The sequence below is a fragment of the Geotrypetes seraphini genome, chromosome 12 (assembly GCF_902459505.1).
Source record: "Geotrypetes seraphini chromosome 12, aGeoSer1.1, whole genome shotgun sequence".
NCBI classification, from domain to species: domain Eukaryota; kingdom Metazoa; phylum Chordata; class Amphibia; order Gymnophiona; family Dermophiidae; genus Geotrypetes; species Geotrypetes seraphini.
This window is the reverse complement of record NC_047095.1, coordinates 8,782,421-8,799,033: the sequence shown is the minus strand read 5'-3', so window position 1 is coordinate 8,799,033 and position 16,613 is coordinate 8,782,421. Positions and strand designations below refer to the sequence as shown.

General features: G+C 43.0%; 1 protein-coding gene across 3 annotated transcripts in view; it reads left to right on the top strand.

Moving 5' to 3' along the window:
- NTNG1 (netrin G1) overlaps positions 1-11,842 on the top strand; it is a 611,211-nt gene extending 599,369 nt beyond the window's left edge. For all 3 annotated transcript variants that reach the window (XM_033916096.1, XM_033916098.1, XM_033916097.1), the window contains exon 6: positions 10,552-11,842. In XM_033916096.1, the coding sequence (XP_033771987.1) occupies positions 10,552-10,778 (227 nt within the window). In that variant the 3' untranslated portion in view covers positions 10,779-11,842. The remainder of the gene's footprint in view (positions 1-10,551) is intronic.
- Positions 11,843-16,613: the final 4,771 nt, after the last annotated feature.

The window sequence follows — 16,613 nt, the reverse complement described above, 5'->3', positions numbered from 1 at the left end:
CAAAATTCCTCTCTCTGTCTGCCTCACAATCCTTAACCCCTCTCTATCATCTCAACTAGTCCTAGACGTTCACCCACCAGTAACCACCTTCTATTCCACTATTCAGCCTTCCCTCAAGGTTCTTTTCTCCCTTTCTTTTGACTCTCTATATGCCCCATAAGCAAAGCCACAACCAATCCCATCCCCCTTCTTTTCCCCCCAAACCCCCACAAATGCACACTCATAAAAACATACCAAAAACTGCAACACTCCCGTTCCTCTCCCTCACAGAGAAGGGTGGGTGGGATTAAATTTCTTTCCACTGCTCCCAAACTAAGCAACCTTCCAGACCTTTCCACACAACCCTCATGGCCCTATTGCTTGCCAAAATTCCTCTCTCTGTCTGCCTCACAATCCTTAACCCCTCTCTATCATCTCAACTAGTCCTAGACGTTCACCCACCAGTAACCACCTTCTATTCCACTATTCAGCCTTCCCTCAAGGTTCTTTTCTCCCTTTCTTTTGACTCTCTATATGCCCCATAAGCAAAGCCACAACCAATCCCATCCCCCTTCTTTTCCCCCCAAACCCCCACAAATGCACACTCATAAAAACATACCAAAAACTGCAACACTCCCGTTCCTCTCCCTCACAGAGAAGGGTGGGTGGGATTAAATTTCTTTCCACTGCTCCCAAACTAAGCAACCTTCCAGACCTTTCCACACAACCCTCATGGCCCTATTGCTTGCCAAAATTCCTCTCTCTGTCTGCCTCACAATCCTTAACCCCTCTCTATCATCTCAACTAGTCCTAGACGTTCACCCACCAGTAACCACCTTCTATTCCACTATTCAGCCTTCCCTCAAGGTTCTTTTCTCCCTTTCTTTTGACTCTCTATATGCCCCATAAGCAAAGCCACAACCAATCCCATCCCCCTTCTTTTCCCCCCAAACCCCCACAAATGCACACTCATAAAAACATACCAAAAACTGCAACACTCCCGTTCCTCTCCCTCACAGAGAAGGGTGGGTGGGATTAAATTTCTTTCCACTGCTCCCAAACTAAGCAACCTTCCAGACCTTTCCACACAACCCTCATGGCCCTATTGCTTGCCAAAATTCCTCTCTCTGTCTGCCTCACAATCCTTAACCCCTCTCTATCATCTCAACTAGTCCTAGACGTTCACCCACCAGTAACCACCTTCTATTCCACTATTCAGCCTTCCCTCAAGGTTCTTTTCTCCCTTTCTTTTGACTCTCTATATGCCCCATAAGCAAAGCCACAACCAATCCCATCCCCCTTCTTTTCCCCCCAAACCCCCACAAATGCACACTCATAAAAACATACCAAAAACTGCAACACTCCCGTTCCTCTCCCTCACAGAGAAGGGTGGGTGGGATTAAATTTCTTTCCACTGCTCCCAAACTAAGCAACCTTCCAGACCTTTCCACACAACCCTCATGGCCCTATTGCTTGCCAAAATTCCTCTCTCTGTCTGCCTCACAATCCTTAACCCCTCTCTATCATCTCAACTAGTCCTAGACGTTCACCCACCAGTAACCACCTTCTATTCCACTATTCAGCCTTCCCTCAAGGTTCTTTTCTCCCTTTCTTTTGACTCTCTATATGCCCCATAAGCAAAGCCACAACCAATCCCATCCCCCTTCTTTTCCCCCCAAACCCCCACAAATGCACACTCATAAAAACATACCAAAAACTGCAACACTCCCGTTCCTCTCCCTCACAGAGAAGGGTGGGTGGGATTAAATTTCTTTCCACTGCTCCCAAACTAAGCAACCTTCCAGACCTTTCCACACAACCCTCATGGCCCTATTGCTTGCCAAAATTCCTCTCTCTGTCTGCCTCACAATCCTTAACCCCTCTCTATCATCTCAACTAGTCCTAGACGTTCACCCACCAGTAACCACCTTCTATTCCACTATTCAGCCTTCCCTCAAGGTTCTTTTCTCCCTTTCTTTTGACTCTCTATATGCCCCTATAAGCAAAGCCACAACCAATCCCATCCCCCTTCTTTTCCCCCCAAACCCCCACAAATGCACACTCATAAAAACATACCAAAAACTGCAACACTCCCGTTCCTCTCCCTCACAGAGAAGGGTGGGTGGGATTAAATTTCTTTCCACTGCTCCCAAACTAAGCAACCTTCCAGACCTTTCCACACAACCCTCATGGCCCTATTGCTTGCCAAAATTCCTCTCTCTGTCTGCCTCACAATCCTTAACCCCTCTCTATCATCTCAACTAGTCCTAGACGTTCACCCACCAGTAACCACCTTCTATTCCACTATTCAGCCTTCCCTCAAGGTTCTTTTCTCCCTTTCTTTTGACTCTCTATATGCCCCATAAGCAAAGCCACAACCAATCCCATCCCCCTTCTTTTCCCCCCAAACCCCCACAAATGCACACTCATAAAAACATACCAAAAACTGCAACACTCCCGTTCCTCTCCCTCACAGAGAAGGGTGGGTGGGATTAAATTTCTTTCCACTGCTCCCAAACTAAGCAACCTTCCAGACCTTTCCACACAACCCTCATGGCCCTATTGCTTGCCAAAATTCCTCTCTCTGTCTGCCTCACAATCCTTAACCCCTCTCTATCATCTCAACTAGTCCTAGACGTTCACCCACCAGTAACCACCTTCTATTCCACTATTCAGCCTTCCCTCAAGGTTCTTTTCTCCCTTTCTTTTGACTCTCTATATGCCCCATAAGCAAAGCCACAACCAATCCCATCCCCCTTCTTTTCCCCCCAAACCCCCACAAATGCACACTCATAAAAACATACCAAAAACTGCAACACTCCCGTTCCTCTCCCTCACAGAGAAGGGTGGGTGGGATTAAATTTCTTTCCACTGCTCCCAAACTAAGCAACCTTCCAGACCTTTCCACACAACCCTCATGGCCCTATTGCTTGCCAAAATTCCTCTCTCTGTCTGCCTCACAATCCTTAACCCCTCTCTATCATCTCAACTAGTCCTAGACGTTCACCCACCAGTAACCACCTTCTATTCCACTATTCAGCCTTCCCTCAAGGTTCTTTTCTCCCTTTCTTTTGACTCTCTATATGCCCCATAACCAAAGCCACAACCAATCCCATCCCCCTTCTTTTCCCCCCAAACCCCCACAAATGCACACTCATAAAAACATACCAAAAACTGCAACACTCCCGTTCCTCTCCCTCACAGAGAAGGGTGGGTGGGATTAAATTTCTTTCCACTGCTCCCAAACTAAGCAACCTTCCAGACCTTTCCACACAACCCTCATGGCCCTATTGCTTGCCAAAATTCCTCTCTCTGTCTGCCTCACAATCCTTAACCCCTCTCTATCATCTCAACTAGTCCTAGACGTTCACCCACCAGTAACCACCTTCTATTCCACTATTCAGCCTTCCCTCAAGGTTCTTTTCTCCCTTTCTTTTGACTCTCTATATGCCCCATAAGCAAAGCCACAACCAATCCCATCCCTCTTCTTTTCCCCCCAAACCCCCACAAATGCACACTCATAAAAACATACCAAAAACTGCAACACTCCCGTTCCTCTCCCTCACAGAGAAGGGTGGGTGGGATTAAATTTCTTTCCACTGCTCCCAAACTAAGCAACCTTCCAGACCTTTCCACACAACCCTCATGGCCCTATTGCTTGCCAAAATTCCTCTCTCTGTCTGCCTCACAATCCTTAACCCCTCTCTATCATCTCAACTAGTCCTAGACGTTCACCCACCAGTAACCACCTTCTATTCCACTATTCAGCCTTCCCTCAAGGTTCTTTTCTCCCTTTCTTTTGACTCTCTATATGCCCCATAAGCAAAGCCACAACCAATCCCATCCCCCTTCTTTCCCCCCCAAACCCCCACAAATGCACACTCATAAAAACATACCAAAAACTGCAACACTCCCGTTCCTCTCCCTCACAGAGAAGGGTGGGTGGGATTAAATTTCTTTCCACTGCTCCCAAACTAAGCAACCTTCCAGACCTTTCCACACAACCCTCATGGCCCTATTGCTTGCCAAAATTCCTCTCTCTGTCTGCCTCACAATCCTTAACCCCTCTCTATCATCTCAACTAGTCCTAGACGTTCACCCACCAGTAACCACCTTCTATTCCACTATTCAGCCTTCCCTCAAGGTTCTTTTCTCCCTTTCTTTTGACTCTCTATATGCCCCATAAGCAAAGCCACAACCAATCCCATCCCCCTTCTTTTCCCCCCAAACCCCCACAAATGCACACTCATAAAAACATACCAAAAACTGCAACACTCCCGTTCCTCTCCCTCACAGAGAAGGGTGGGTGGGATTAAATTTCTTTCCACTGCTCCCAAACTAAGCAACCTTCCAGACCTTTCCACACAACCCTCATGGCCCTATTGCTTGCCAAAATTCCTCTCTCTGTCTGCCTCACAATCCTTAACCCCTCTCTATCATCTCAACTAGTCCTAGACGTTCACCCACCAGTAACCACCTTCTATTCCACTATTCAGCCTTCCCTCAAGGTTCTTTTCTCCCTTTCTTTTGACTCTCTATATGCCCCATAAGCAAAGCCACAACCAATCCCATCCCCCTTCTTTTCCCCCCAAACCCCCACAAATGCACACTCATAAAAACACACCAAAAACTGCAACACTCCCGTTCCTCTCCCTCACAGAGAAGGGTGGGTGGGATTAAATTTCTTTCCACTGCTCCCAAACTAAGCAACCTTCCAGACCTTTCCACACAACCCTCATGGCCCTATTGCTTGCCAAAATTCCTCTCTCTGTCTGCCTCACAATCCTTAACCCCTCTCTATCATCTCAACTAGTCCTAGACGTTCACCCACCAGTAACCACCTTCTATTCCACTATTCAGCCTTCCCTCAAGGTTCTTTTCTCCCTTTCTTTTGACTCTCTATATGCCCCATAAGCAAAGCCACAACCAATCCCATCCCCCTTCTTTTCCCCCCAAACCCCCACAAATGCACACTCATAAAAACATACCAAAAACTGCAACACTCCCGTTCCTCTCCCTCACAGAGAAGGGTGGGTGGGATTAAATTTCTTTCCACTGCTCCCAAACTAAGCAACCTTCCAGACCTTTCCACACAACCCTCATGGCCCTATTGCTTGCCAAAATTCCTCTCTCTGTCTGCCTCACAATCCTTAACCCCTCTCTATCATCTCAACTAGTCCTAGACGTTCACCCACCAGTAACCACCTTCTATTCCACTATTCAGCCTTCCCTCAAGGTTCTTTTCTCCCTTTCTTTTGACTCTCTATATGCCCCATAAGCAAAGCCACAACCAATCCCATCCCCCTTCTTTTCCCCCCAAACCCCCACAAATGCACACTCATAAAAACATACCAAAAACTGCAACACTCCCGTTCCTCTCCCTCACAGAGAAGGGTGGGTGGGATTAAATTTCTTTCCACTGCTCCCAAACTAAGCAACCTTCCAGACCTTTCCACACAACCCTCATGGCCCTATTGCTTGCCAAAATTCCTCTCTCTGTCTGCCTCACAATCCTTAACCCCTCTCTATCATCTCAACTAGTCCTAGACGTTCACCCACCAGTAACCACCTTCTATTCCACTATTCAGCCTTCCCTCAAGGTTCTTTTCTCCCTTTCTTTTGACTCTCTATATGCCCCATAAGCAAAGCCACAACCAATCCCATCCCCCTTCTTTCCCCCCCAAACCCCCACAAATGCACACTCATAAAAACATACCAAAAACTGCAACACTCCCGTTCCTCTCCCTCACAGAGAAGGGTGGGTGGGATTAAATTTCTTTCCACTGCTCCCAAACTAAGCAACCTTCCAGACCTTTCCACACAACCCTCATGGCCCTATTGCTTGCCAAAATTCCTCTCTCTGTCTGCCTCACAATCCTTAACCCCTCTCTATCATCTCAACTAGTCCTAGACGTTCACCCACCAGTAACCACCTTCTATTCCACTATTCAGCCTTCCCTCAAGGTTCTTTTCTCCCTTTCTTTTGACTCTCTATATGCCCCATAAGCAAAGCCACAACCAATCCCATCCCCCTTCTTTTCCCCCCAAACCCCCACAAATGCACACTCATAAAAACATACCAAAAACTGCAACACTCCCGTTCCTCTCCCTCACAGAGAAGGGTGGGTGGGATTAAATTTCTTTCCACTGCTCCCAAACTAAGCAACCTTCCAGACCTTTCCACACAACCCTCATGGCCCTATTGCTTGCCAAAATTCCTCTCTCTGTCTGCCTCACAATCCTTAACCCCTCTCTATCATCTCAACTAGTCCTAGACGTTCACCCACCAGTAACCACCTTCTATTCCACTATTCAGCCTTCCCTCAAGGTTCTTTTCTCCCTTTCTTTTGACTCTCTATATGCCCCATAAGCAAAGCCACAACCAATCCCATCCCCCTTCTTTCCCCCCCAAACCCCCACAAATGCACACTCATAAAAACATACCAAAAACTGCAACACTCCCGTTCCTCTCCCTCACAGAGAAGGGTGGGTGGGATTAAATTTCTTTCCACTGCTCCCAAACTAAGCAACCTTCCAGACCTTTCCACACAACCCTCATGGCCCTATTGCTTGCCAAAATTCCTCTCTCTGTCTGCCTCACAATCCTTAACCCCTCTCTATCATCTCAACTAGTCCTAGACGTTCACCCACCAGTAACCACCTTCTATTCCACTATTCAGCCTTCCCTCAAGGTTCTTTTCTCCCTTTCTTTTGACTCTCTATATGCCCCATAAGCAAAGCCACAACCAATCCCATCCCCCTTCTTTTCCCCCCAAACCCCCACAAATGCACACTCATAAAAACACACCAAAAACTGCAACACTCCCGATATATCTGTTCCTCTCCCTCACAGAGAAGGGTGGGTGGGATTAAATTTCTTTCCACTGCTCCCAAACTAAGCAACCTTCCAGACCTTCCCACACAACCCTCATGGCCCTATTGCTTGCCAAAATTCCTCTCTCTGTCTGCCTCACAATCCTTAACCCCTCTCTATCATCTCAACCAGTCCTAGATCTTCACCCACCAGTAACCACCTTCTATTCCACTATTCAGCCTTCCCTCAAGGTTCTTATCTCCCTTTCTCTCCTATTCTTTAACACACCTCCCCCTCCCCACCCTACTCTAACTTTCCTCAGTTCCTCCCCCCTCACACACACACCCCTCTTTGAAAGTGCATGAGCCTTGGCCGATGTTATCAGCCTTGCAGCTTTAACACTGAGGTATTCCCAACATAAATGCTTATTTGCCTATTTTGACTCCTTGATATTTTACATGTTTATTTTTCTAAAATGGATATCCATGCTGCAAATAACCAGAGTATAAACATTCATTTCTCCATGTATTATAAAAGAGATTCCATCTCAGGAAATACTAGCAGAACCTGAAATAGACTTAGGGCTCCTTTTACGAAGCCGCGTTAGCGGCTTTAGCGCACGCAACTTTTAATCATGCGCTATCTCTGTGCTAGCCGAAAAACTACTGCCTGCTCAAGAGGAGGCGGTAGCGGCTAGTGCATCCGGCGATGTAGCACGCGCTATTACGCGCATTAAACCGCTACCCCAGCTTCGTCAAAGGAGCCCTTAGTTGTCCTGCAGGGATAACGGAATGTTTCATGAGACTTCCTGGATGAAACTTATACGTTGTGACTTAGATGATGTAAAAGCAGGTATAAATGGCAAAAAGGTATCCAAAGTGACCAGATAACCACTGCAGAGGCAATGTAAAGACCCCCACACACTCTCCCAGTGATCACTGACCCCCTCACACTGCCACAAAATCAGAATAAAAAAGTACACAGTACCTGTCTGGAACATCAGCACCTGCTATAGGAAAGCCTAGTAGAGCTGCATAGAGGTGTCTTAAGTAGCCTGGGAGGTGGGCTAGTGAACCATAGAGAGGAGGACACAGGCCCACAAGCCACTCTAACTACTACATTCATGGTGGAAAATGTGAGCCCCCCAAAAAAATCCTACTTTACTACCATATAGGTGCCATCTGCAGCCATAAGGGCTATTGGGGTTGTAGACAGGTGGGTATAGTGGGTTTTGGGCGGCTCACCATAACCTATAAGGAGTTCTGGTGAGATGTTTATGTGGCACCCTTTTCGTGAAATTCACAGCAGTGCCCTGTAAGGTGCCCCACTGCTTTGTTGCCATGTCTGAGTGGGTGAGTGGCCCGTCCATTACAAGATTGGCCCCTCCAACATCTAAATCAGGGGTGTCCTACCTGCGGCCCCGTGAAGTATTTTGTGCGGCCCCGGTCGAGGGCGATGCAGTGTTTTCCTCTGCTGTCACTGGGTGTTTACCGTCTTACCGGCTCCCTCCTCTGTCTTGCTGCAGCATTTACGCGTTTGTGCGGCCCCAGAAACATTTATTTTCGGCCAGTGCGGCCCAGGGAAGCCAAAAGGTTAGACACCCCTGGTCTTGTTCTGGATATTTGGGACTTGGGATGAAATTTTGGTTGAAAATGTGGTATAAAGATGGACATACTGGGGGTCTGGATAAACAATAGCCTGGACGTCGAAATAGATGATTTTCGGGGGGAAAAAAAAATTCTTGTCCTATTTTTTGAGAATGGACATTTTCCCACTGCTGACTTTGGGTGTCTAGCGCCATATGACCAAATTTGACTTACACATTTGTTTTGATTATGCCCCTCCACAAGATATACTATATAAGAAAATAATACAAGCATTAGCAAAATATTACACAGAAAAAAATTATTACTAAATTATCTTAGAAAATGTATACAATTTCATTTTGGAAAACAAGATGAAGTAACTTTATAAGAAGAAGAAATCATATTTCTTAGAGGAAAAACAATTCTGCCTGATATTCAGCACTATTTAGCCGGCTAGGCCGGTTAAATAACACTCAGCAGACTAACTGCTAATATTCAGTGGGAGATAGCCAACCAGCTATATCTTGTGACTAAGCCGGCTAGCCATGAATATTTAGATGCTGGCTAGCTAAGTTTTACACTTAAGATAGACCAGCTATGTAAGCGACCTATTTTGGGCTGATAAAAAGCTGGCTAGGGTTGAATATCGCATAGCTGGCTAACTTTGAAGGGAGGCCAGCTGTTAAAAAGAACACGGGGGTATTTTTTTAAAGGTTCACATTTCACAAGCACTGAATGAATTGAGATATATGGTGTATCATCGTTGTTGATCTGCCTCCTTCTTTGATTCAGATAAGTAAAGACAGTTAATTATTTTAATGGCATATTCTATTTAGTATTTGATGGATGGTAGCAAGAGGGACTTTACAGTGCCATGATGGTCCCTCATGACAACCCGCATTGGTACATTTGATGGTACTTTTGCACTTTTTGGTTGGTGACTGAGCACTTTATGGTATTTCCTCAATATTTTAAAATCACGTTGGCACTTTAGCATGGACACTTTATAATTATTTATTTATTTAAACTTGTGGAGACAAGTTGTTTGACTATTTATGGTTCAACACAAGTTATTACAGTAGTTGCTCCATGAAAATTTTTTTTAGTAGTTAACTTTGTAGCAGCCCCAAAATCCCAGATATTCAATGTCAGTCACCAGAAACGACATTGAATATCCGAGTTCAGGAGTGACTGCAGGAGTTAGCTATGCTGCCTCCCCTGGTCTGAATATCATCCCCAATGCATTTATATTCATCCAGTAGCTATAGGAAATGTAATTTTCTCCCCCTCCTCTGAGCACAGAAATGGACACACCTCGGAGACAAGCGACTCTCAAACCAGCTTTCAGGATATATCTAGCTAGTCAGGTTTTCAGGATATCTAAAATGAGAGAGATTTATATATCTGCTTCCTTGATTTGCAAATCTAATGTATGTGTATTCCTTGTGGATACCCTGAAAACCCAACTAGTTAAGTGTGTCCGGAGGACTGGGCTGTTGATTTCCCCAAGCCATATATCATTATATCTATTCATTTTTATTCCTCAGCAATAGTATAATACAAGATGGTCTAACAGGGTTGGCATTAGGGATGTGCAAACAAGCAATTGCTCTAGGTTCCCATGCTACAGGGGGCCCTTAAGCCTACTTAAAGCTGAAAGAGATGCAACCATCTAGTGGGCTTTGAGGCCCTATCCTAAATTTCTTTCTGGGGTACCAGCATGCTTAACACCAAACCTGCAATCTAATTGTCCCTGAAGAGTCCTATGTGGTGATTTTGCTGTTAAAATGATACCCTTATCTAAACCGTCCTGAATCTTTTGAAAAGAGCTCTGTTTCTTTAAAACAAAGCTTTGCCATTCAATACAGAAAAGACACTTTCAATGAGCGAACATTAGGTTCCTTTGCATCCAAACATCTGAAATAGACAATAAGGTTCTTCAGCTTTATAGCAAAGATCTATACCATAATAGCTAATATGATTTTAAAAAAAAAAAAAAAAGTGGTAAACTGCAATTGCCTGGAAATTAGAAGCACATCTGCTATGTGTATCTCAGCTGAAAATAAAAAATCAATATGTGTTTTAAAGTTCATAGCTCCGTTTGCCTGATAAACATAGGTTTATTCTGCCTTACCTTTTTTTTTGTTTGTTTGTTTGTTTTCCATTCTGCAGCAAACGTATGTGACAATGAACTGCTGCGGTGCCAGAACGGAGGAATATGCCACAACAACGTGCGGTGCCAGTGCCTTGCGGCCTACACGGGCATTTTGTGTGAAAAACTGAAATGTGAGAAGGAATCAGGTGGATGTGGCTCAAAGTCCAACCATGGGGCAAGATCACAGAGCTCTTTACTCACGCTGACAGCTCTACTAGCGCTGACCGGCCTCTTCAAAATCTAGATTCTGGTTGGCTAGTCAACTCCAGACTGCTTGAAGAAATGTGCCACCACAATAAAAAAATTTTAAAAAAGTCAAACGCAAGCATTTGCTATTGAAATAATAATTTAAAAAGCAGACAATAAGAGAAGACCATCTGAACTAAGCCATATTTATATCAAATTGTGGACAGCATTGCAATCAAGACTGTTAAATTCTGACTCAATTTGGCAGTTGCTGGCATTAGCATTACAAATCATGAAAAAGTAACTGCAGGACCTTATGCTAGATTTAAAGGCATTGACAGTCTAAAACAAAAACACTAAGAGTTATAAAAACGAAACAACAACCTTTGCTACTTTGACGTGATGAGCTGTTGTACCTCTGCCCAGTGTGGACCAACCAAATCGAGGCATTCTTTGCTGTCAGTGCATTGTGGGTATAAGGAAATCCGTTAAAGCTGCCATATTGGCTTGCTTCAGTCCTGGAACCCTTCCACCCTGTGCTTTAGTGAACGTTGCTCTGTAAACCCTTGTTGGTTGAAAGATTTGTCCGATGTTAGTGATGCACATGTGTAACAGCCCTCTCCTCCCCTCAAAAAAAAAATCAAATCAGTCCTTTCTTTGTATATCCTAGCAGCACTAAATTCTTGGGATGATAGTGTTCACATACAGGAGTGGCTATAGGGAAAATAAAAGAGTGTATTTATCCTTTTGTATTCAAATGAAGTTATTTTTCTTGAAATACTGTAAGAGGTAGATTTTTTGTATTATTGCCAATTTGTGTTACCAGACAATCTGTTATTGTATTTGACTAATCAGATAAAAATAATTACATTTTAGTTTGATTTTTCCCCCTTTTTATCTTTTTTTTTTTGTTGTTCTTTTGTGTATTTAAGGCTTTGTTTTCATTGTGCAGAGATTTCTCTGTATAGACAACGTGCTGGCATCAAAGAATATCAGTTTACATATATAACAAGTGTAATAAGATTCCACCAAAGGACATCCTAAATGTTTTCTTGTTGCTTTAACACTGGAAGATTTAAGAAAAATAAAAATAATAAAAAAAAAATCCTGCATAAACAAATGCAAGTCCACAACTTGCAGTTTGTCATAATGCATAAAAGAAATGGACTGCTTTCTTTTTTTCAACATCAAATTCTTTAGCGGTGGGAGAGAAGGAGCGAAAATGTCCCATTTAGCAGCGTGGAACTTTCAGTGGTTTAAGCGTGTGCAAGTGTTCTCTGAAAAAGAGCTGTAAAATCAGAAGATTAAATCCATACTGGTTATGCTCTGTAGAAGATGCTGTACTAAAAGGCTACCTAGTTCATGTGATGAGCATGCACTTAAGGGCGAATTCTATTTATTTCCCCCCCCAAAAAGGGCCAAATTCTATAAACAGCGTTTAAGAGCACCTACACTTGTAGAATTATGCCTAGTGGTGCCTAAGGCATCACTAGTTCTGTTAGGTAGGCGCCAGTACATTAGGCCTGGTTTTACTAGGCTTAATATACCAACGCCCATCTCACATGCCTAGCGATGCCTAAGGGCTCCTTTTGCAAGGTGCGCTAGTGGTTTTAGCGCAAGCTAGCCACTACCGCATCCTTTTAAGCAGGTGGTAATTTTTCGGCTAGCGCACGCTATAGCACGCGCTAATCTTCTGCATGCGCTAAAAACACTAGCGCACCTTTGTATAAGGAGCCCTAAGTTTACCATGCTATTCCCTACCCCTAACCGACCTACTTTTCAGGTAGGCGTCAAAGTGTACTTCCACTTAGGCAGTGCTAAGCACCACTCTGTGTTTCAAACGGATCTCTTAATTAGTTAATTTTTTTTAATGTATGTCAATTAACTTCAATGGTGCAGTCAGACATCTCCTGTGCCTATTTTTTTTGTTGTTATTGTAGTCAGTTACCATGCCATCTAAGCTAATTAACATAATTTTGGTTGCACCCAAGTGCCTCATTAAATATTTGGGGACAAAATATACATTTTTTTGTTCCAGACCATCTCCGGAGTTTTCTGGCTATGAAGAAGATCTCCAGGGCTTAAAGGGTGTGATTATATAATGAGGAGTCATTTCCTTTATTGTTTTTCTGATGGTTAAATTAAGTCTCTGTATTTCAGGACTTCTCCCCCACAGTGTTTTGGGGGTCTAAGATTGTTAACTGATATTTCCTTTAATTGAATTTTCTTTCTATGTATTATTACTTTTCGTGTTACTTAAACAAGTGTATTGCGTGAGGAAATCTTAATTGGTACCAATTAACATCAATAATTGGTTGTTAGCCTCCAATTATTGCTCGTTAAAGGCTCTTTATCCAATTAAGTTGCATATGCATTTTGGATCAGTGCCCAAATTCAGGCGCCATGTATAGAATCTGGAGGATAAAGGTACACAGGTAAAAAGAATCAAAACTCAAATGTAAAATAGAAAAGTGCTACAACCAGCATGCCAAAGGACCTCTGCGGTATACACGAGTCAGCTCCCAGTGGAGCTCTGGTAGCATAGCTGCAGACAAGGAGAACATTTTCTCCCATTAATGATTATCCGTGCAGGTTCTTCTGCTTTTATCTCTGTTGTCAGACAATGAATAAAAATATGTTAGCGGCACCGCATGAGAGCCCTGTACATGACTGCAAGGTCGTCATTATGAGGAATTCATAAAGATCATGTGCAAGTCACAAAGCCAATGCAGAGGGTAGTATAAACTGGATTTCTATCAAAGGGCTGTCACCATAAGACCAGGGAATGTGAAGTGACATTCTGCCTACTTGTGATACGTATGATAATTTTGTGTTTCATGAACACGTACATGCTTGCAAACTGTTCTTCCCAATCTAATTGCATTTGTTAGAAACCGGGGCCTGAAACTGCAGTATAGAGCAGCATGAGATCCGTAAGATCTTACTTTGATAGCAGATATGACTAACAGTTCCTTGAAAAGGATGAGCAATGAGGCAACTAGCTTTGGTGCCTGTGTGTTCTTTTTTACCATTCTTTTGAATGTCTTGCCCTTATTCCACCAGTATCCTCATTAAATGTGTGCTGTTCATAAGACACGAGAGGCATCTGTGGCCTTATGGCCGTATTTATTCAGTAGAACACGAGGTCAGAAATGACTGCATCATACTTCTCAAAAGCTCTTTCTATCCCCAAATCCCCAAACCCTTTTTGTTCTCTAATCTTCACTTAGTAAATGTCAGGCAATGGTGTCCGAGGGGTGACTGAGAATAAAGCATCCTTTCTGTGCAAAGACTTGAGGTTGTGCTTGTAATAGAATTGGTCCTACTTGAGATGCAGTTTCCAAGTTTATTAAAAATTTGTTATAACACCTTATCAAAAATTTCAAGGTGGTTATACAGTAAAATCAAGGAGGGGACAAATGATAACAAAGAAACATCATCACTTAAAACAACGGACAAATAAGACCAAAGGACATACTGAAACGAGTGGAAAAGGGAGAACTACAATATAAATAAAGAAAAGAGAGAAACACAGGAAAATACAAAATGGTAGGGTAACACATAGCAGTCCAACTTAAATGGGCTGAAATTAAGTTTATAAAATCCTTTGAAGGACAATCAAACTTGGAATGTTTCAAAGAAGGATTTGAATTTCTCCATAGATGTTGTCTCTCTTAAGAAGTTAGGCATTGAATTCCAAAGGGAGGGAGCAACAACCGTAAAAATGGAATTTCTCCTTGAATTGATGTGTCTAAGCGATGGGAATACTAATAGATTTTAATCTGAGGATCAGAGGATACGTGGTGAAGAGTATGGGATCAAAAGTTTGTTGATAAATTCCGGCTGTCCTGTTTTTCTTGTTTTAAATGTCAGCAGTAATATTTTATAAGTGATACGGTGATCAATAGGAAGCCGATGGGCTTTAGTCAAGAGGGGAGTGACATGGTCAAATTTCTTGGCCTTAAATATGATCTTAACGTCAGTATTCTGGACTATCTGTAGGGAATGAGGCAAGATCAATAGGAAAACAGGGATAAAAGAGCAATTTTGTCTTTTTATATTTTTATTTTGAATACCAGTATTTTATCTCATGTGTAGAACAGTCTCTGAGACAGTTTTCCCTTTCCCATTTTCTTACTCACTCCAACTGCTCCTCCAAGCAAACTTCCAAATTTTATTTCTCTTTCTCTGCGCCACTTTTAAACCACACCGAAAGGCTGCCAAAGGAGTAATAGATAAATGAGCTCGAGGCTGGTCGAGTAGTCAGGAAAGCAAAGATACAAATGGAAGAAAAAATAACTGACACGGTAAAACATGGAGACAAGACCTTTTTTTAGATATATCATTGATAGGAAGAAGTGCAAAAGTGGCATTATGAGGCTCAAAAGTGAAGGGGAGGAATATGTAAAAACTGATAAAGAAAAGGCTGACTTGCTTAACAAATGTTTCTGTTCTGTGTTCACGGCTGAAAATTCAGGCATGGGACCACAGAAGACAAATGCAAATAGGGATGGTGGAGTGGTAGACCTGATCGATTTTCAGAGGATTGTGTTCGTGAGGTGCTAGCTAAATTAAAGGTAGACAAAGCAATGGGGCCGGATGGTGTACATCTGAGGGTGCTGAAGGAATTTAGGGAAGTTCTGGTGGCTCTGCTGACTGACCTTTCCAATGTTTCTCTAGAGTCAGGAGTGGTACTGGAGGACTGGAGAAGGGCGGATGTGGTCCCTCTACACAAAAGTAGACGTAAAGAAGTAGGGAATTACAGGCCAGTAAGTCTGACTTCTGTGGTAAGCAAATTAATGGAAAAGCTTTTAAAACAGAGAATGGTAAAGTTTCTGGAATCTGGTAGATTACAGGACCAGAGGCAACATGGATTCACTAAAGGTAGGTCTTGAAAGACAAATCTGATCAGTTTCTTTGACTGGGTGACCAGAGAATTGGGTAGAGGGAGTGCACTTGATGTGTTATATTTAGATTTTAACAAAGCTGTTGACAGTGTTCCACATGGACGTCTAATAAATAAATTGAGTACTCTTGGGATGGGCCCCAAAGTGATGGGCTGGGTCAGGAACTGGTTAAGTGGAAGACTAGAGAGGGTAGTGGTTGATGGAGATCGTTCTGAGGAAAGGGATGTTACCAGTAGTGTGCCTCAAGGTTCTGTTCTTGGGCCTATTCTTTTGAAACATTTTTATAAACGATATTGCTGAAGGGCTGTCAGGTAAGATTTGCCTCTTTCCAGATGATACCAAAATCTGTAATAGAGTAGACACCCTGGATGGTATGAATAACATGAAGAAATACCTAGCAAAGCTTGAAAGATAGTCTGAAATTTGGCAGCTAAAATTTAATGCTAAGAAATGCTAGCTCATGCATTTGGGCTGCAAAAACTTGAAGGAACAGTACAGTTTAGGGGGTGAAGAACTTACGTGCATGATAGAAGAGTGGGACTTGGGTGTGACTGTATGTGATGATTTTAAGGTCGCCAAACAGGTTGAAAAGGTGATATCAAAAGCTAGAAGAATGCTAGAGTGCATAGGAAGAGGTATTTGTTAGTAGGAAAAAGGAAGTATTGATGCCCCTGTATAAGACTCTAGTGAGACCTCATTTAGAATATTGTGTACAATTCTGCAGACTGCACATTCAAAAAGATATAAAAAGGATGGGGTTGGTCCAAAGGAAGGTTACTAAAATGGTGCGTGGTCTTCATCATAAGGTGTATGGGGACAGACTTAAAGATCTCAATAGGTATACTTTTGAGGAAATGTGGGAGAGGGAGATATGATAGAAACATTTAAATACCTATATGGTCAAGTTTCTTTCATTTGAAAGGAAGCTCTGGAATGAGAGGGCTTAGGATGAAGTTAAGAGGTGATAGGCTCAGGAGTAATCTAAG